This window comes from Phalacrocorax carbo, chromosome 11 (genome assembly GCF_963921805.1).
Source record: "Phalacrocorax carbo chromosome 11, bPhaCar2.1, whole genome shotgun sequence".
Taxonomy (NCBI): domain Eukaryota; kingdom Metazoa; phylum Chordata; class Aves; order Suliformes; family Phalacrocoracidae; genus Phalacrocorax; species Phalacrocorax carbo.
Genome location: NC_087523.1, coordinates 11,644,934 through 11,665,414, shown reverse-complemented (window position 1 = coordinate 11,665,414; position 20,481 = coordinate 11,644,934). Strand labels below are relative to the sequence as shown.

Genomic DNA, 20,481 nt, shown 5'->3' with positions numbered 1-20,481 from the left:
AGGCATGACCATCTGCTAGACACAGGCACCAGCAGACAAAAGGAGTGTGCATGGCCAAAACATCCTTCAATGCAGGGCCTTGTGCAACCCAGGGATGGAATCTGTCCCCCAGAAAATCATTGTCATGACAGAAGAGCACAAAAACTTATGGGGGCCCCCCATACCCAGGTTTGCTGGGACTCCCTGCTCCCATTCTGGGACCAAAGGGTTTTCTTCTACAAACAGGAAACCCTCTTGAGACTGAAGATTTTACTTAGTTCCTACAAGCATCTAAACCAAATATTTTCTTTTTGATGGTCCTCTTTGCAGAGACAGCTGTTTCCTGGGTGCTACCCTGACCTGCCAGTGCACACAGCACCAGAAGAGTGTTTCTGCTCAGGAACCAGGTTCAACATAAGCCCTTGGCATTATGAGAAAGCACGAAAGGCAGGTCCTGCAGGCAGCAGCTGTCCAGGGAGTCCACTTGGGAAGGGAGCCCACAGGTTCTGTCATGGCTGTTGTAAACCAATCCCTGTCCTACAATGTTTAATTAACCTAGTTAATTCCCATACAACAGCCTGCAGGATCTGCTGCCGCCCCAAGGGGATCTCCAAAGTCCAGAGTTAGGATGAACTCTTGCCAAAATTCTGGAGCCCACCAGATGATGACTCTAGACTCATCTCATGCTGCTCTACCTCCAGCTCAGTTCTGCCATCCCCACCTTGAGACGCCCTGGCTAGCAGCAACACCAGGCTTTTCCTTGTCATCTTGTTACCTAGGGAGATGGCCTCGCTTAAGGGGAGGACTCTTATCACAATGAGGCCTCCTTATACCTGGGTGGCCTGTGTGTAAAGCCACATCCAACCCAAAAGCTAGGAGGAAAACATGAGGGCACTGGGGAACCATCACACCAGCATAAGCAACATGGCTTCAAGCTGATACCTCCCTCAAAGGACTGCAGTGCCTCAAGACACAATAAATGACCTAACAGTCCCAAAGGTGGGTAAAAAATGCTGCTGGCATCCAGAGCCTCTGCTCCCTGCTCAGACAGGAGGGATCACTTGGGACCCAGGAAGCGGGGCAGAGCCCTGTGACAGGGGAATTTGCGGTCCCAGGGGCTGAGCGGAGCTATAGGGTTTCAGATCTCCTTGTCCTTTCCATGAGCTGTCAGCAAGGCTGCAGCTGTCGCCATCCCTGTGCCAGTGAGAGTCAGGAGCTTGGGTTACCTTGCATGCCTCAGAGAAAAGCCAAGAGGTTGCTGTGGCTGACCCCCACACCAAGGCTTGTTGCAGAGGGACCAGCAGGTACATGGGGGAGGCTGTGGCTGAGCAGAGCCCCCTCAGCACCCAAGGAGAGGCACTGCTCTGCCCTCACTCTTCTGCTGCACTGTGGCAAACGCCTGCAGGGAACAAGGTGGCTTGAAAGACAGAGCCTACTGTGAACATAGCACAGTGATATATGGTAAATTGGGGTGTCCACAGCTCCCAGCCCAAGGGGAGGCCCCCTAGGGAGGACAAGGTGAGGGGTGCAACTTGGGAGACATGCCTAAGACATCCACCATGAAACAGAGATGAGCTCCAGGGGAATGGCTTGGTCAGCCACCAGCAGACTCAAGGCCTTGCTAGGGCTGCTGCTTTAAAAATTACGAAAAAGAGGAGATGAGGTTCAGGTGATGGCAGAGCATGCTGGACTGCACATCATCACACAGCATTTAGTTTGAATCTGTGGCTTCTGGCAGTTGCATTTGGGCCACAGGGCTGTGTTGCCGAGTCCAATCCTCCTCCAGTGCAGAGCTCCAAATAAAGCAGAAGTCACCATGCAAGCCAGCCAAGCAGAGACAGTCATGACTAACACCTTTGAAACAGCTTGCAAGGAAAGGGCCAGCTGAGAATTAAAAATAAAGCCTGTTTGTTTTATGTCCCTTAATTTGATATATAACAGAACAAAAAGGACCAAATGATTCTTAAAACCAACTTAATGTGTTTGCCCTTGAACAATCAAGGTCAGTGTAAAAAAAGCCCCCCAGAGTCCTGAGGAGCACATGCTGGATGCCTCCAGAGAGAGAAATCCAGCTCACTCCTGACCCTTCGGTCATTCAGGATGCTCTGTGGAGCCTGGTATAGGAGGAAGGGAGTGCACTTCTAAAGCATGGAGTAGCTTGCTCATACAAAATACTGGTTAGGAGAAGGAAAATCCCTGATGTACATATTACTGCAATGTATGCTACACAAAGCCAGTAGGCAGGATTCATGTCTTAGTTATTTGTGAAATAAAATCTTCCCCATAAGAATACTGCTGAGCAATTCTACAGAAGTTCTGCCCAGCTGCTCTTTTTCTGACAGCACTGCTCAGGGGTTACGTACCAGCTGTTGTCCAAGAGGTCTACATCGACTGTACTCAGCAGCTCAGAGAATAGGTCTGAGAAAGACCAGAAAACCATCAGAAATGGGAATGTGGGCAATCTTCATCCCTCCATTCAAGAACACGGCTCTTCTGCAGCTTGGATTATGGCAGGGCTATTGCCCCAGCACTCTGGTCTCACTGAGCCATTATACCTTCAAACTGGAATCAGCTGCCCAGCTGATGGGGATTTTCTACCTGTAGTTCAGGCAGTGTCTTGCTCCCGGAGATAATTTAATCTCAGAGCTGAGCTGCTCAAGTCACCCGTTTACTCCAGTGCTTGCTCTGAAGATGCTCATCAAAAAATGCACTTCAGTCCTCAACAGGAATAAGTCCAAAAGAAAAGAGTTCAGTTTACTCCTAAGACTAAGTTTTCTTGTCAGTAGCAGGCAGACATAATAAAAACCTGCTGCCCAAAATAGCCTGAACTGGCAGGGAGTTGGGGTTTTACAGGTTTTCTGGAGGGTCCTGTTGCACGGTCACTATGAGCTCAGGTAGAGCAGAGCAGCCAGGCTGTAGTGAGGGAGAGTGTCCCAAAGGCAGTGTTGTGCCTGCCTGAGTTTCCTGCTTGCTTTCTCTCCTTTTGGTTACCTCTGGCACTCAGGTAACTCACCAGGTAGACAAGCAGGTACCCGAGCCATGACCAAGACAGAAGAGGGAATGATGGCTCTTTTCAGCAAGGCCACAGGATATCACATCTTCCTTCTTTCAGCTCTCAAAGGTAGCTCACTGGAGCAGTTTATCACATTCCACCACTTAAGAGCTTCTAGAGATGCACTGTGCCAGAAAAAAAAAAGGAAATGTTTGTCTACTGCTTTGATGCAACTAAGTTATGCAGGTACAAGTTGGATTTTTCAGATTTGTCTTTGATTCTTGCAAATGCAGTCACTGGTGATAAAAGGGAAGCTGCACAAAGCACAAGCTGTAATTTCTGAAGCCCACATATGATGGGGATTTAAAGCAAAGAGCAAAGTGATAAGAACCAGACTGCTCATCAGTCCTTGGTCTGAGATGAATGGATACTGCATAAGCGTATTTTAAACAAACTGACCAGATACAACAGCAAAATGCATGGGTGTCTCTTCATGGTAGTCAAAATACTTCATCAGTCTGCAACTACATTAATAGCCAGTGATCTGGAAAAGCATTCCTTTCTGCACACTGACTGAACCTCAGCACATCACAACAGTGCTTGTGTGGAGTCCAGCCTCTGGAGCTGCACTTGCTACCTTATCCAAGCAGAGCAAGCACCAACAGCAAATCCCAAATTGCTTCAGCAGACTCCAGCATCTGAAAGTGCTCTGGAGTGAGGCAGCCTCGCTTGCTTCTGTGCCCACCTTTAAATGCTTCTGCACTACAAGCAGTCCACAAGCCTCTGAAAAACCTTAGTAATGGTTTGCTTTACAATTTCCTGCCTAGAACCTCATTCACGTATTTTCACCCTCCTCCTCTAAGCCAAACTAGAATAGTTACCTCTAGCATTCAGACCAGAGCGTAGTTTTAGTTTTCTTCCTTTGCTGTCACTGGATCTTCAATTTTCACCTCATACTGGTCTTGTTAGATGGACTTTGAGCAGTGCTAAATCCCCCCTTCCCCATGATTTCACACACCCTGTTACTATGTCCCTTTTCTCCCAGGGAATGGCGGTAACCAAACCTATCCTTATCTTACGGTTGAATAGAATTGAGGCAGCAGCAGAGTACTGCTAACATTTGAGCAGGGGCTTCTCTTTTGACTGCTCACTAACAAGCAAGCCAGCTGAGCAACGGACAGGAGAATGAGACAATGCAGACACTTTGGTGCAACTTCTCCTTCTAGTATTTGACACTTAAGAATTAAACAACATACTTAACAAATACCCATGGCATTAGTGAATGTCTGCCAGCCATGTCCCAGACACAAGCCACTAGAACAGGTACATCCTCTCTGCAGGGCAACAGAAAAGCTAATCAGCATTCTCACCAACTTACTTGAGATTTTGGAATATTTAGCTATCCTAGCAAGTGTGTCATGTGAAAAACATCACCAAACTCTTGTGACTTACCTGAAAGTATAGTACGAATTCCCCTGATAATCACCTCAGCAAGCCAGCTACTAGTGCTAATGCTTTCAAATATAGAAAACAAAACAAGCAGAAAAAACCAAGAGCATCACCTGCAGTCTCTTTTCAATACAGTTTATCAACATCCCATTCCAGGCTAATTATAAGCCGCCAAATAACAGGGATAAACCAATAAAACCTCTAGAGTGCTTATTTTATCTTTCCCTCCTTATAGAGTACCTACAAGACAAAACCCTGATTTTTTTAGGGTAATGTTGCCAAGGCAATAAGGTATCTAAAAATGTTTTCATCTTCCCTATTATTTAACAAGTGTGTAAGGCAGCTCCTTATGCTCTTAGGCTGTAACTCTTTCTCCCTCTCCTTCCCACCTAAATTTCTTTCGAAGCTTCCCCCTCTGCTCCCCATTCCCCAGACTCAAGAGCTTCAGTGCAAGAACACAACTCAGAGGGCTCCTGTCCCTACAGATTACCTCATGCGTTACACAAGATAAAGTATTACTGTTGCCACTGGCAGTTACGAGTCCTGTTTCCTGCCCCGGCACAGCAGTCCAGAGCTCTGCAGGAAGGTCTGCATCCCAGCAAGAGGCAAGTCCTACACAGGGCAGAGACAGACTTCGTACTATGCAGATGAGACATGAATTGAACTCCACGCTCACTCCCAGTGACACATGAACAAGCCTTGCGTCTCGCTTATCTGCATCCGCAACATACGCATCATAGGTGCATCAGGAGCTCTGTTATTGTATTCTGAAATGTCGAAGTTGAAGGTTTCATTCCAACACACAAGTAAAACTTGTTCTGTGACAAGGAGAACAGTTAGAAGATTCTCAGGAGCTGAACACCCTCTTTACAGACCTATGCAAGAACAAGTTTTGCACTGCAATCTGAAGCTTGATTTATTTCAATTCATATATACACATTTTATTTTTTAAAAAAAAACAGAAGAGGCAACACACCAGATAAAAAAAGGCTTAAAATCCACTTTAATAATGCATTCCTGTAACATTCCTCAGACAAACTCAAACTTGTTAGTGGGAAATTACAGCTTGTGTTCAAACAGTTTACACTAAATGAAAAAATCTTGTAGTACTTCTACACAAAAGACAAGGCAAGGTTAAGATTATACAAACATTTGTTTCGGTTAAGTCTTCAGCATGAGATACAGTATCTTTGTCCAATAGATTGTACTTTACTACCAGTAAAAATAAACAGCGATACAACACATTATCAATAAATCCATCCAAACAAGAGCCTCCAGCCATTCAGGCTGCACATGACAGTCAACTACTTTAAAGAAACAGATGGTCCAGATAAAAAGAATAACTACAAGTTAGGAGAAAAAAGAGAAAAAAAAGAAACAAACATAAAATCTCCCCCAATTCACTACATGACGGATCATTTGGAGCTATATAAATTTACAGAAACATGGGAGCTGCAAAGTACCCAGATGCTGCCCTAGTTCTCCAGAGACTTGCCTGTGCTCTTAAGCAAGGTACGCTACACTAAAAAAATGCCAAGACATACCGCAATTTTCTCTAGTTTAGTCTCAGGACTCTGCCTGTAAATAAGAAACCTGGAATGGTCAAGGCAGTAGGGTCCTTGCCAGATCTTACCGTTATTGAACAATGCCAGCCTCCCAGATTCCATTTTTCACATTGAAATTATAGGAATGCACCACATGAAATTTTCTAAAACCTTTACCAGTCAGACTGCACTCCCCTTGTCCTAGAGTGGCTTTACCAAAACAGGCCCTAATTAACTGTTTTTAATATATCCCTCCCCCCACCCCAAGCTGAACCCTGTGTGGCCTGCCAAGATTCCTTTCCTTTTTGGGGCATGTGCAGGGGGTAGCTTAATCCTGTTAGTATCTGCGACGCTTGTTAGGGCCGAAATCACCCCCTGGATTTCCTCTGTTGAAGGCAGGTGGGTTCCCTCCCATCGCTCCGAGGCCTTCCATTGCACCGCCCTGGCCAAAGCGATCTGCAGGTGGTGGTGGAGTCTTGTAATGAGGACAAACGCAGAAAAAGCAGAAAGAAAAACAAGGAACAACAAAGGGGAGTTAAAAGCATTTGAGTTGATTCAAATTCTACCAGGATTCCACTATTCCAGCTGACCTTGCTACAAACCTTCACCCCACCAAAAACATCGCAAAGCCCCAAAACCAGACTGATAGGACCACTGCAGGACCAAGTCTCCTTCCCTACATAACTTGTAGTCTAGCATACTGGAATACAGTTTGCACCATCTCAGAGTGGTGCCCTGCTGTGGAGCATGTGAGTAATGCAGTCTGGGAAAGGAGAACTTCACATTTCCACCATATTCCTTCACCCAAACCGAATGTAAATGAGGAGCAACATACTGATACTACAGCACTGTCACAATCCAGGTGTACACATTACTCCAATTCCAAAATTAGTTTGCAATACCCATCTGGTGCTGTGATTGTATCCTGTTATTTCCATCCATTTGGCTCTCCCCTCTCCCAGCTGGACTAGTGCTACTGCACAGCCTGTTCCTTCCAGCAGAGGGAAGACGATCAAAGAATAATTCAGGTTGGAAGGTACCTCAGGAGGCCTCTGCTCAAAACAGAGTTGGCTATGAGGTCAGACAGGTTAGGCACAGCTTTATCCAGTCGGGTCTTATAAACATCCAAGGATGAAGGCTGCACAACCTCTCCGGGCAACCTGCTCCCCTGCTTGAAATGTCCTCATGGTTGACATGGTACTTCCTTTGGGGAAGGTACTGGAGGCAACCACTGCCTCTTCCTTCCCCCGAGACTGGGGCTAAGACTGCACAGAGCAGGGCTGCTCTACACCAGGTTCCTGGGTTCCATTTATTCTTTGTCCACAGGTTTACAGCAGTGATACATATAAACACAATGCGATACATATATGCACTTCATAATTGGTATTAGTACTGTAGACGACTGCATGGTATTGCCTGGTTCTACAGAAGACAAACCCAAAGTACAGTAAAATTGACAATAGGGAGGTCCCAGGGATTCTCAATGCTCACTTCGCTGGCAGTGAATGGGAGGCACCAGCAGTAACACAGCACTCCTACCTTTTTCCCCTTCTCTACAGATGAAAAACTCTGAGTAATTATGAACCTGTCTTGTAGGACACATCACAGGGAAGGACGCTGCAATCACTCCAAGCAGCTGGAGCAAACATGCAAAGTAACTGCTCCCTACCTGAATAAAAAGCTGGAATTCATGGGCCCAGTAACTCCTAAAACCAAGCACTTAGCCAGGATAAACAGTTTCCAAAAATACTATACATATTTCTGACCATTAGAGAAACAGCGTATTGCGTTTTGGTCTAAAAGATATTATTTCATCCTATTAATCTGAACTCACCTCCCTTTTCCATTCCTCTCTTCATCTTCTCCCTTAATAGCTTTGTGTAGTATGCATTCCCTTAACCTCAGCCACTCCACTGTCCCTACCACTTAAGTACAAAAGCTTATAGACAAATAAAACTGTTCTTTATGACGAAAAAATTTCCATGTTGTCACAACATATCAAGATCACGATAGATCAAGAAGACTGAGTAGGAAAGTTTGCAGGAAAATTATTTATTAGACTAATTGATATAAACTGCTAAAGGAAGATGAACTTTCAGGCCAAACTTGACTGTGACTACTACTGTTTCTGAAGTGCTGACACTGTGAGAGGATCGATCTTCTGTATGACAGAGAGGAATGACAGATGCCACAGAAGCCATGCTCTATTGTAAAGCTCTGCAGTAAGGTTTAAAACTAAATATAAAAATTAAAAAGGGCAAATAAATAAGCAAAACCTCCACTGATTCTTTGTTCTTTACCTCCTAAGCAAATGAGTTAAACAACAGGTCTAAGTAGACAAAGAAGCCTTAACTTTAGCAGCATAGTGCTTAACAATGGAAGCAACATAATCTACATTTAAAAGGTGTGCACAAAAAGCAGATAGAGATACATTACCATTCCCATGGCTCCGTCAGGTATCATAGCTCCAGGACCAGTCGAAGGAGGTGCAGCAGCTGGGACATTGGTACCACCCATAGCTCCTCTATTGTTCATGCCAATGGTACCTGGAAAAGAAACCTGAGGAATAGTCCTGGCAGACACAGTGACCGGGGTCTACTCATCACTCCAGATCCACAGAACACTGATTAAGCTCCCCGCAGTGTTTTCTTCAGGGACAGAGTCCCAGCCTATTAACTAGCTTTGTACTATTAAGTCAAGACAGACTGATCTTGCATTCCAGCATTATCTGAAACTACAGCAGGCTCTAACACTCACCACCTTCATTAACCGCTAAGCCCCCATTGCCTTTTCACTTGTTCATGTGGCCTGAAACTCTAAATCATGCAGTCAAAATATGGAAATACAATAATCAAGATTATTTCCTCAGCTCAAGGTCTAGCACTACATGTCGTACCAGTTCCTGTATCAGTACAAACTTCTGAAGCACACCATGGGTCTGATAGCAACTTCAACCAAGTCTTTTGCTTACTGAACTGAGTCTTTTCACAGATGTACAGTACTGCCTCATACCCAAATTTTGTTATGTTTCCTGTCACATGAACACTTGTTTCCTGTCACTGAACTGGGAGATTACTGTGACTGAGTTTCTAAATAAGACACCAATAAAATAAGACTACTCAGAAAAACATACAGATTTTGTAAAGGAGGAAAGGAACATGCATAGGAACAAAGATGGCCACAGAATTCTCTTACCTCCCATACCCATCTGTCCCATTCGCATGTCTGGTGGCTCCCTCTGGAAAAAAAAAAGACACACTCATTTCAAATTATAAAAATTCAGGCTTTTAAAATGTAATTATACAAATCCAATGAGTTCTGGGGTTTTACTATTGAAAACTCTGAAGAAAAGTTATTCCCAGGATAAATTTCAAAAGAAGATCTGAGCTATCTTCACAGAATTAACTGCTGAACAGGTCTTCTGAAGGGCTATTTTTCACAATCATGGTAAAACATCCAGCAGCAAAGCTGTGCATGCAGATTTTACCAAACGGCAGCATAAAGAGATGTCTGATATCTAGATGGAAAGATCTGCTGAGCAGCAGTGACACATTAGATAGAGTTAGTTTTGCTACTTCTTCAGCCATAGCTAAGCTTTTCCTGTTGAAAGGAAGCAGCACTGGGTCACTTGCATTAAAATACCTGTTAGTGAGTTCGATTTCTCTTTTATTAACTGAGCATAGGTGACACACCACAGATCTCTCTCACTGCAAAGCTAGAAGCACCTCCTCACTTCAGTCAGGGTACTACTTCTTCCATGGTGGGAACTGAAGAACAACAGATTTCACTTCATCTGTAGTCTCAGTGCCACTACTTTTCATATGAAGACACCATTATTTAGAGAAATCAGGAGTTCTGCTACACAGAGTAATATTCACACATTTAGGCCAGTCACACAGTTTTGGCCCTTTTGGTTTGACATATATTTAGCTATTTTGCTTATGGACCAATTTTTCAGTAGGGTACATAAACACTTGCCACCCAGTTGCATCAATGCCATTATACCACCTAAATAATATTACAGCTGCTTCCACAACAGAAAGTTGCTGGAACTAGAAATTAATTGTAAGGCAGTTCTTCACAGAACTAGAGATACTACTATTAAAAGGCAGATCACCACACATTTTACATTACAAGAAAATACTTGACCAACTGACTTTTAAGTACAAGCAATTATCGTGCCTGCAGCAGTGCCTCAAGTTGGGATCGTTTCGTCTAAGCATGACTAAGACAAACTGCAGGCTAGGAAAATAGCCGGGTGTATGACCATAACAGGGTTCTGCAGCAGTACTTCAGGACAGTACAGTACATCTTTGCCACTGTTAGAATAAAATTAGGTAGGATATATTCTTCTGAACAGCAAGACAGCTAGTGAGGGTCCCACATGAATAGCAGTGGGACAGTAACTGGGCTATTTATGTTTTCCAGAATAAACTGTATTAAGATTGAAGGGATTCAATAATTTAGGGCAGAATGCACTAAAGATGTAAAGTCCCTCAACCAACAAACATTCACAGAAAGCCCCGTGCTGTGGAAGGGTAAAAATCTAATGTCAGTATCCAGATGTAACTGGAAGGTAGAAGCACTCATACCGCATCAGCAAAATTCCCTTTAAAGCCTTCCTGCTGGCGTCTCATCATCTCTTCTTGCTGCCTTCTCATTTCCTCTTCACGGCGCCTGCGTTCTTCTTCTTGCCTGCAAAAAAGGTCCAAGGATGCTCAGCACAACATACACCAACCATTTGCATCACAGTGCTGCCTAATGGGTCCTGTTTGGAAACACACCATTTTAAGAACATTATTTTGCTGAAGCTGTAAAATATTAGGTACCTCGTGATGAAGACAGAAACATGAATGCACACTGAGGCACTTCTAACGCTTTCAATTTTACAGAGTTTATTACAAAACCCAACATGAGCACACCCATGTGTGTGTCTCGTGAGGAACAGCTGAAGAAACTGGGGTTGTTTAGCCTGGAGAAAAGGAGGCTGAGATAAGACCTCGTCACTCTCTACAACTACCTGAAAGGAGGTTGCAGCAAGGTGGGTGTCGGTCTCTTCTCCCAAGTAAGAAGTGATAGGATGAGAAGAAACAGCCTCAAGTTGCACCAGGGGAGGTTTAGATTGAACATTAGGAAAAATTTCTTCATCGAAAGGGTTATCAAGCACTGGAACAGGCTGCCCAGGGAAGCGGTTGAGTCACCACCCTGGAGGTATTTAAAAGATATGTAGATGTGGTACTTAGGGACAAGGTTTAGTGGTGCACTTGGCAGCGTTAGGGTTACGGTTGGACTTGATGATCTTAAAGGTCTTTTCCGGCCTAAATGATTCTACGTACACAGCAGCTCCCAAATACATGCTGACTACATGCAATATAATGCATACAAGCCAGACAGTTCTCAAGCCCCTTCTGTTATAGAAGTAGTCTGGAAATCTTCCTGGAGCTTCTCAAAATGACCCTGAGACAAAGAAGAGCTGGAATGGAAAGAGAAATCTCTGAGACTAAGTTACCCCTCAAACAAAAACATAGATTCTAGAATGGGGTTTCCCAACCTGCAGCACTGAAGCCATTGAATCACTGCACAGATTCTGATTTTTCTATCTGACTCAGTCAAGGAGCTAAACTAAGACACGGAGCTGTAAAAAACCAAATACTAATCAGTGGAAGAAACTCTTAACTCTTCCACCTTAAGCCAACCATGCACTCTCCCTGTGAACAAAAAGGCCCAAAATAACCGCCATGCTTTAAGGTTGTAATGAAATTGTCACACTGAACAATTCAGGTACACTGAAGCAGCATTTTGTTCCATAATATTATGGATTCACAGCATTTCATAACCTGTCCCCTTACCTGAGTTCCAACTGTTTACGTTTTTGTACTTCTTGGTTATGCAATTCCTCCATTCTCCTCAGCTCTTCCTGGCGTCTCATTAGATCTGTAAAAGGCAACAGTAAAAAACCCCAAACTCAACTCCCACGCCAAGTCTTATCAATTCCTGAACTAGAACCATAACACACAAGAGAATAAAGTAACAGAGCCTCCAGCAATACAGTAGCACCTCCCCACTCATTTGCTGCTACTATGCTTGGTTACAAGTCAAGAGCTACACCTTCAGTGGGCGCTACCCACTCTACTGAGCTACCCACCCCTGGATGTCACAGGGCCATGTTCTGATACTGTATTTATCTTTGATTGGTACCTTGCCGCATGAGCATAACCTGGTGCTCATGGCGAGCTGCTTCCATTTCCATTTCCAGCTTCTCTCGAGCTTCCTTGATGTTGCGGTCTACTTGTTCTTGCTGCTGCTTCTCCATTTCTATTAGAGCCTTCCAACGCATGGCATATTCATACTCAAAGCTGCCAGGCTGTGCAAATCGAGGTGGCTGCTCACGCTCCCTGTCAAACAAGGAAGAGCTAGTGAATGCTTCAACAGAGCAAAGAGAAACAAACAAACAAAAAATTGTGTTAAATGCAATGGCAGATCCAACAGTTAGAAATGCATTTCTTAGTGCAACAAATAAGGAACCACTTTGTCTTCTACTTTTTCACAAATAGCTATGCCTGAGATGCCAGTTTGTCTGCTCCTCAGGAATCATCTTATTGAAAGGAGAAACTTGGGCAGAATCCTCCTGCATGACTAATTATCTATGAAAACTGTGCCCTGCCGTTGTCCATAACAAGAAATTACACTGCTTTTGTAGGACACCAAAAGATACTGGGTAAAGACATTTAGAAATATTCTTGAAAGAAACAGCGTTTGCTCCTGCTGCACATCTTGTGGACGGATCCACTCCAGAAACAAACACTGCCCAAATGTGTGTATTTCACTAATCTCTGCAGCCCCTGCACCTGGAGCACATGACTATTCCTAATGCAGCCTCCCAGCTCCTGAAGCTCTCATATTCCTTACCTGAAAAATTCACGAGCTCCCCTGAACTAATTCCCACTGCTTGGATCACATAATACCTACTTACGCTGGGAAGCCTTCAAAGGCCAAGGCCTTATACCTTCATAGCTCTACAATCTCCTAATGCTATTCACATTATTCCTTAGATTTTCACTGTGGGTTCAAATCTGTTTCCTCTACAGACTTTCCATAATACTTAGAGCAAGTAACTTACGTCTTTGCTTCACCTTCTCATCTGAGTAAGGGGATCTCATGTTATCTCAAACTGACACAATTTTTATTCCAACAACTGAAACAGACTTATGAAAAATATGCGAAGGCTGCCAGTCTTATCCAGCAGTGTGGATCCAAAACCACTCCTTTCTTTCAGCTAACCATCACAAGAGAACAGTGTATGCAATTCTCTTTCCAGAGTCAGGTCACATTTACAGAAAAAAGGAGGACCTTCAGTAGCACTGATGAGCCACCCTCCTAAGATTGAAGCACTAGCCACACGTAGTCTCATCTCCTGTCATATGCCAGGCACATACTTGTGATATTGCTGGTTTTTGATGACTAGCTTCTCTGGTAGTCCCTCTTCATCATCATACTGATCCATGGGCTCCACAGTGACAGGCCGAGGGAATCTGTAAAGAAAAGATGAGGTGCTTTCAAGAAAATTCAAGAATGAGCTTGCAGTCTAGGAAAGCATGTGTAATATCTGAACTTATAAATACTGCTTTTAGCACTGCTCAAAGAAATTCAGAGCAGTTGGGGATCTCAAAGTGAAACCAGAAATGACTTTGAACGCTTTTTTCTTCTTTCTTTCTAGGAGCTGAACTCTTAATCAAAACCCTTGTTGAATCCAAACCAAATCCGTACTGAAAGAAGAATACTTGCAGCTACTGGTTCAAATTAACAGCTTAGCTAGAACCTGACATCCTCCTGTAGAAAATACTCAGCATGAAGTATTGTAATCCCTAGAATCTGTTTTTTCTCCCTTTCCTCCCTTGCTACATGGCCAACCATGGGCTGTATGAGCCTTTTTGTAGCTGCTTAAATCAAAGAATAACTACACTGCTCCTCATTGGAGTTTGCTGGCTGTACCATTCAGTCATACTCTCCTCCTGAGACCACCACGTCCCATTATTGCCAAGCAGCAGTGCTCTGTAAGTGCCTGTTGGGCCCCGGCTGAATTTCCCCTCAAGAAATCCACAGCTGCACTTCACAACACAAATACTGCACACGTGATTCTGTCTTCCCAGTTTCTGTGTGCAGAAGAAAGAATTTAACAGGAGTGTCCCCAGTCTCTGAATCAGCTCCCCACCACAGCACTGATACTGCTCATCCTCAGCACACAGCAGCACCACAGCTTCTCATTAGCTCCTCAACCCCATTTGCCAGAGCTGGGGAAATGGAAGAGAAATTATCACACTATGCCAAGCAGCAAGTGGTGCCCAGACTCCAGCAGGAAGGCAGGGTACGAGAGACTAAAATCTCATCAGCTGAAGATCCATAATCTAGCTTTTCACTTTGATGTGACATATTCCATTATTAGTTGTCTTATTTTCCAATGTGAATCAATTCCAACCAGTTTATCTAGCTGTTACTGTCACGAACTAGGACAAACCAGAACAAATTTAATCAAAACCAAACCACAACTAGAAATAAGCATCACACTGGTTTGCCGTCCTAGATATCAGAATCTAATACACTGACAGCTACAAAAAGATTGCGTGTTACCCTCAGGTGCTCTCAGTTACACACTGGTAGTGATTAGTTTCGCATGATCACTTTTAAAATTTGTATTCAAGGTTCTTTCAGGATATGGACTTCTGAATCAGCAAAAGCTCCCTAACAGCAATCCTCCTGCAGAGCACTACATACTATGCTGGTTATCCCCAAAGAGTCTTAGGGGTTAAAACAGATACAAAAAAAACCCAACCCCAAAACACCTGCTTTTTGAAACTGAGCGTGCTTGTGTACAGCTGTGCCATATGCAGGCCTCCAAGAAAAAGGAGAGAAGTGAGAAGCACAAAGCTTATAAAATTACTTTAGAAATTAGCAATATAGTCCCAATTTCAGGAAGTATTCTATTCACAAATGCTAGGTGCATACATACAAAATATACAGTAATTTTTATTTCCAAGAGATCAAAAACAGTTCCCTCTAACAGTTAGAGCAACAAGCCATGCCTGTGGAACGCATCTAAAATTAGTCATTTACTTGTGGAAGTTCACATGATTACAAAAGAACATGCTTTGTTGCCTTATGATATTCAAGCACGAGGAAAACAGTTTATTATGGTGAAAGCTCCAAACAATCCAATCTATTGGACCAGCTTCTCTGACAGATCCCATGCCCACAGTGGTGGATCAACATTCCGCCCCAGCAGTGCATGCTGCTCAGTGAAGTCCCATCCCAAGATTCACCTCTGAAGCGACCCAGAGTGTACAATTAACACGTCTGAGCTTCCAACAAATTATATGGATGGTCTCTGAAATAGCTCCTACTTCTTAAAGTCAGCTTTAATTGCCCTGAGAAGGCTTTATCAAGAAAGAGTTTATCAGGAAGTTTTATGCACTTATCCCACTAGCAGCTTCCCAGGAAAAAGTTTTTAGACCTGAATTTCAGCACAGGCTCACTCTTGTTGGAACAAAGCCAAGTTAAGTTCTCCCCAGGCAAATCACCTACAACCTCCTGCCCCATATGTCACCTGTCCTGCTCTGGCATTAAGAAACACTGCTCACAAGCCAATGCCACCCATCAACCTGCACACATACCAATATAGCACTTCTTGCCCATCACACTTACGTGGTTAGCAGGAAAGACCCATCACTACATCTATCCAGGGCCTTCCTAGCAGCAGGCTTCCCTGAGAACTCCACAATGCCTTTTCCAGAGGATCGTCCTCTGTCATCCACAATAACCACAGCCCTTTCCACCTGGCCAAACACTGAGAAGGCTTCCTCCAGGAGCTCATTGGACACAAACTGAGGCAGGTTCCTGACTGTCAGCGATGCGCTGTGGCATGCAAAACGCACTCTTAGCTGCTTCCCACGTAGAGGCATGTTGTCTAGTTCCACCTTTGCAATCTCTGCCAGAGTGCGAGTTTCCTGAAGATAAAAAAAGTTATCATTAAAACTCTCAATGCAGTACAGAATCAGCCAGGCACAGTCACAACAGAGTCACAAGCCTGTTTCTCCTGAACACGTACTTCACAGAGAGGAACAAATAATCCTCCCATAGTATGTTAAAAAGTGTCCTAACAAACTGTAGCTATTCTCTGTTACCAATTACTCTAACTGAATACGCATGTACAGAGTTTGGAGGGGGGGGAAAATGTATCAGACATAAGATTAATCCAAAAGCCAGTATGGACTAAGCAAACAATTAAATTATCATTATCCATCAGACATGATTATATTGAGGCTACAAAGCAAGCTTTCTTTTTTTAAAAAAAAAAAAATAAAATAAAAATCAAGACTCAACTATTAGTCAAGTCTGATAACTGTGAAAGGAGATGCTGATTGTATGACAATCCACGAAAGACATCCTACACCATTTTCACACCCTTTCACCCATTTAAGTCACTACCAAGCAGCTACACCACAGCAAAGTGCCCCAGACTTTGGTGTGGGAACCTCATGCTCCATCCACTCACCTTGAGGCTTTCACAAAGGTAGTACATGAGCCAGTAAAGTCTGAGAATCATTACTCTATGTTGGTAGCTACCTCCTCTCCTGGCCACACTTCAACATGATCTTCCAGACATCCCCTACCTCAAGAGCATTCATCACTACAGTAATACTGCGTGACAACCTATGTTCATAGAAATTCCATGTTCATACCTTTCCAGAAAATGGAGGTCCACCTTGTCTATAATAGCATCATGTTCATGTTTTCTTTCCATTTTCTACCAGCTGACTTCACAATAACTTTATCAGATATCTCGTAAATCCTGCCACAAGCTGCCTGAATTCACATTCCTTCTCATAAAAAGCTCTGGACAAAACACTTGTAGAAGTTGATCCTATATTCCAGGTTACTAAAATCAACAGCAGGCTTAATTAGCAAGATATCTGAACATCATCTATTTCCAATCAGCAATACTCCTCCAGTGTGAGTCATTGCCACAAAAACACCCCAAAGGTAGCAAGTCACTCACCAGCCTGATAAAGCCAAAGCCTTTGTCCTTGTGTATGAAGACTTCACCTGCCTTGCCATACTTCTCAAATAACTTTCTCATCTCTTCCTCTGTAATATCTGGGGGCAGATTCCCCACAAACAGGCGGCTTCTTTGGGTGAAGGTCTTTTCACCAGGTTTCCGGAAATTCTTCAGGTCAATAGTCAGGCCTTCATCTGAGGGGAATAAGGTACACAGCTGCTCTACAGTTGGGGGGATAAATTCTATTAGGTTTCATCACAGCGAACAGAGAGACATAGGACAATATAGGTAATACCACCCATTCACTTCCATCTCAGACCTCTCCAGCCATCTCTACAGCAAGAAGGGTATTTTATTTCAGAATGGTCCCATGTTCTTTTTAAAGAAAATGCATGCTTGGACATCAGTGCTTGTTAACACCAGTGAAAGATAGTCAACAACTGGAGAAAAGAACACTGCAGCTTGAAATAACACGAGAGATTTCACCCAACTTTTGAAGATCTGGTCAAGATGACTGGACCGAACAAAATCAACTGCAGTCACAATACAGGGTTTTGTTATTACAACCTGAATAATTACAGAAAAGCCACAGTTTGGCCAGCAACTAGATTTTTACTCAAAAAAAAAAAAACCAATCCCAGATGTCTAGCAAAATATGCAAATAAGAGGAAATTTTCCCAGACAGGTAACATTTGAGATAGTTGTCATTCTACAAGATGGGATTTGAGTTCTAGACTCTTGGGTTCCAAGCTGAAGAGAAAGAAATGAAAAAACCCACCCCAAAAATTAGCCATATAGGCAAGACCTCAGAAAAATTACAAAGTTCATTACAAAAATCTATATAAGTAATGCTGTATCTAACACCAATAACCAGGAAAGATTGTAGAAACGTCCTTAAATCCCCACATGCATGTACAATCTTTAACACATAATTCAGCAAGAGTCCAGCACAATCCTGAAAACTCTGCTATACACCATACACATGGGTGGCTTTATTGTCACTTTACCTTCCTGTGTCCCATTTTCTTAAATGTATACAGAACTTCCCCACACAGGACAGCAGGACACAGAAAGCAATCCCTTGGCTCTGCAGAGGACATGCCTCATGGCCACACATACGAAATAAACTATGAACATGAGTGACTTGATTCAGGCTACAAGTATGGCACTAACCAACAAAGGCTATTCATGCAAAGACAATGCATGCAAGACATGCAAGGACAACTCTTTTATAAGAATAAGCACACATCCATGCCTAACACTAAAAAAAAAAAGACTGACAGTATATCTATAGAAGTAAGCTATCTACTTCACAGAGCAAGGGTGTATAACTGAAGCATTTTGTCCCGTGAACTTCTTCACACCATTATCAGAAGTATTTGGGTATCAATTGCAAGGCCTATGAATACCCTAGAAAGGATCTACAGCAGTTATACCACTATCACTGTTCTGCCTTAAGTAGATCCACTCAAACAAATCTGAGATGCAGTCACTCACTATAAGCTGGTCCCTGTGAGAATACCACAATACAGTAGTTGTGTTGTATTGCTTCCAACCTGAATGGAAACAGACTGATATGTCCCCCTTGTCTATTATCTTCTATGAACTGGTAAGGAGCTTATTTAACAGGGCCACCTAATAAAAATACGCAGAAATTTTTTTACTAGCCCAGTATCTCTGCATGTGTGCATATACCTGCAACAGTTAAGCCTGCAACTTTGACAGAAAAAAACACACAGAGAAATCATGCAGAGTACACATGGGGCTTCTATATCCTTTTGTTCTGAACAGCCAAAGTGTCCAAACTTGAAATAAAAAAATCTAATATAACTATAGCACTTCCCCAAAAATGCTAATGGCAATGCCTTGCCACCATATTTCTAACTGTCAGGTTAGATTAGTTAAGGCCCCAGAAACCATTAATGCATATTGTCTCAGCTCACAAGCACCCTCTCTGTATCCCAGGTAACAGAGCTACAGTCCACACTGATTAAGAACAAACCGGAAACACACTAGATTAGAGTAACTGCCATCCTCAATGTCAGCTGGTACTTGAATGCTGAAACATTATTAAGTAAAGCTGGGTATCTCCCGATTCCTCCCATGTAAAAGCTTGGTCTTAACAAGTGACTGCAGATTGCTATAACAACGTTCTTACTACAACTGTATCTTTACAGATAGTGAATTTATTTCGCTAGTACTTAAGGAAACCTCTGTTGAGAACCATATGTTATAGCTGGGGAAGAAAGAAACAGCCAATGTAAAACAGGCCATCTCGTATTTGCAAGGTTTACAGAAACACTGTTAAAGGTTCAGAGACTTCCAAACTCTTTAAGTGAGTTTTTCTTGAGAATTCGAGACAAAGAAGGAACCTCTACATCTCTACCCAAGTTCAGAAGAGCAGAAGAAACTTACAAACAAATCCAGTCAAACCTACGGGAGCCGCATGCATCTGAGCGGACTGAGCAAAAATCCCCAAAACCAGTCCAACTACAATTCAAACCACTGTCTCCAACAATGGAAAACCCTGAATATGCCAGGCAAACAGCGAACGCAAGTCGCGGTATGCTTAGGGACTTGAGTTTTTGTTGTTTAAAACAGAGTGGTTTCTGTTTGTTTCCGCCAAGACCTGTTACACCCGTAGGGGCCGGCAGCTAACCGGGACCCGTAGTTACCCTCTACAGCGAGGGCGGTCGCTCGACGCCTACCCAAAGCGGGGCCGGGCGGCCCCCCGCGGCGGGCCCGGGACTCACTCTGGCTGTTGGCCTGCTGCCCGTTGGCGGGGATGGACGGCGGCGGGTGCTGCTGGTGCTGGTGTTGCTTCCGTGGAGTATGGTTCTGCTTCTCCATGTTGAAGCCCTTATTGCCCTGCATCTTCCTCACCTAGAGACAGACACGCCCGGTCGGCCGCGGCCCAGGGCTCGACTCCCGCTCTCGCCCGCGGCCCCCAGACCCCGACCGGCTCCCGCCACCCCCGGCCACGCCTCAGCGGGGCCAGCCCGCCAAAGCGGCCGCGTGCAGCCGCGGGGCGGGGCGGGCCGCGGCGGGCCCCAGCAAGGCCCTAGCAGCGGCGGCCGCCGCCCGGGAGCGCCCGCCTCGCGGCTGAGCAGAACCAAGCCACGACCCTGCCGCCGTCGGGGCCTCACCTGGTGGCGAACACCAGCGCCGAGGCAGATCACGGCCTCCTCGCCCCGCAGCAGCCCGAAGAGGAGCGCGCGCACGGCCGGAACTCGCGCAGCCTAACCGGGCACTTGCCACACGTGCTCCCATTGGCCTTCCAGCCTCCAGCGTCGCGCCGCCACTGGCCGTGCTCGCCGCCACTCACGGCTCGGCCGCGGAAGGGCGGGCCTATCCGCCACAGCTGCCCTCTGCGCGGAGCCGATTGGCTGCGCGGCGGCGGCATCCCTCCGCGCGCGCTGCCAATCATCACCGCGGGCATAAGCTTGGGTGAGAGGCGAGCGAGG

The 20,481-nt window shown here is 44.5% G+C and overlaps 1 protein-coding gene across 4 annotated transcripts; it reads right to left on the bottom strand.

The window, feature by feature from the left end:
- Positions 1 to 5,406: 5,406 nt before the first annotated feature.
- On the bottom strand, positions 5,407 to 20,299 carry NONO (non-POU domain containing octamer binding). 4 transcript variants are annotated; one of them, XM_064463058.1, is made up of 11 exons: positions 20,164 to 20,299; positions 19,726 to 19,900; positions 17,018 to 17,238; positions 15,664 to 15,965; positions 13,401 to 13,496; positions 12,163 to 12,359; positions 11,814 to 11,898; positions 10,557 to 10,659; positions 9,160 to 9,202; positions 8,401 to 8,510; positions 5,407 to 6,439 (listed from the first exon to the last, which is right to left on the bottom strand). In XM_064463058.1, exons 2-11 carry the CDS (start codon positions 19,889 to 19,891, stop codon positions 6,302 to 6,304), a joined length of 1,461 nt encoding a protein of 486 aa, XP_064319128.1. In that variant the 5' UTR covers positions 19,892 to 19,900; positions 20,164 to 20,299; the 3' UTR covers positions 5,407 to 6,301. The 4 variants fall into 4 exon arrangements, with proteins under 4 accessions (XP_064319128.1, XP_064319130.1, XP_009499905.2 ...); XM_064463060.1 differs by having other exon boundaries at positions 17,018 to 17,211; positions 19,771 to 19,900; XM_009501610.2 differs by lacking the exon at positions 20,164 to 20,299 and having other exon boundaries at positions 17,018 to 17,211.
- Between the last annotated feature and the right edge of the window lie 182 nt (positions 20,300 to 20,481).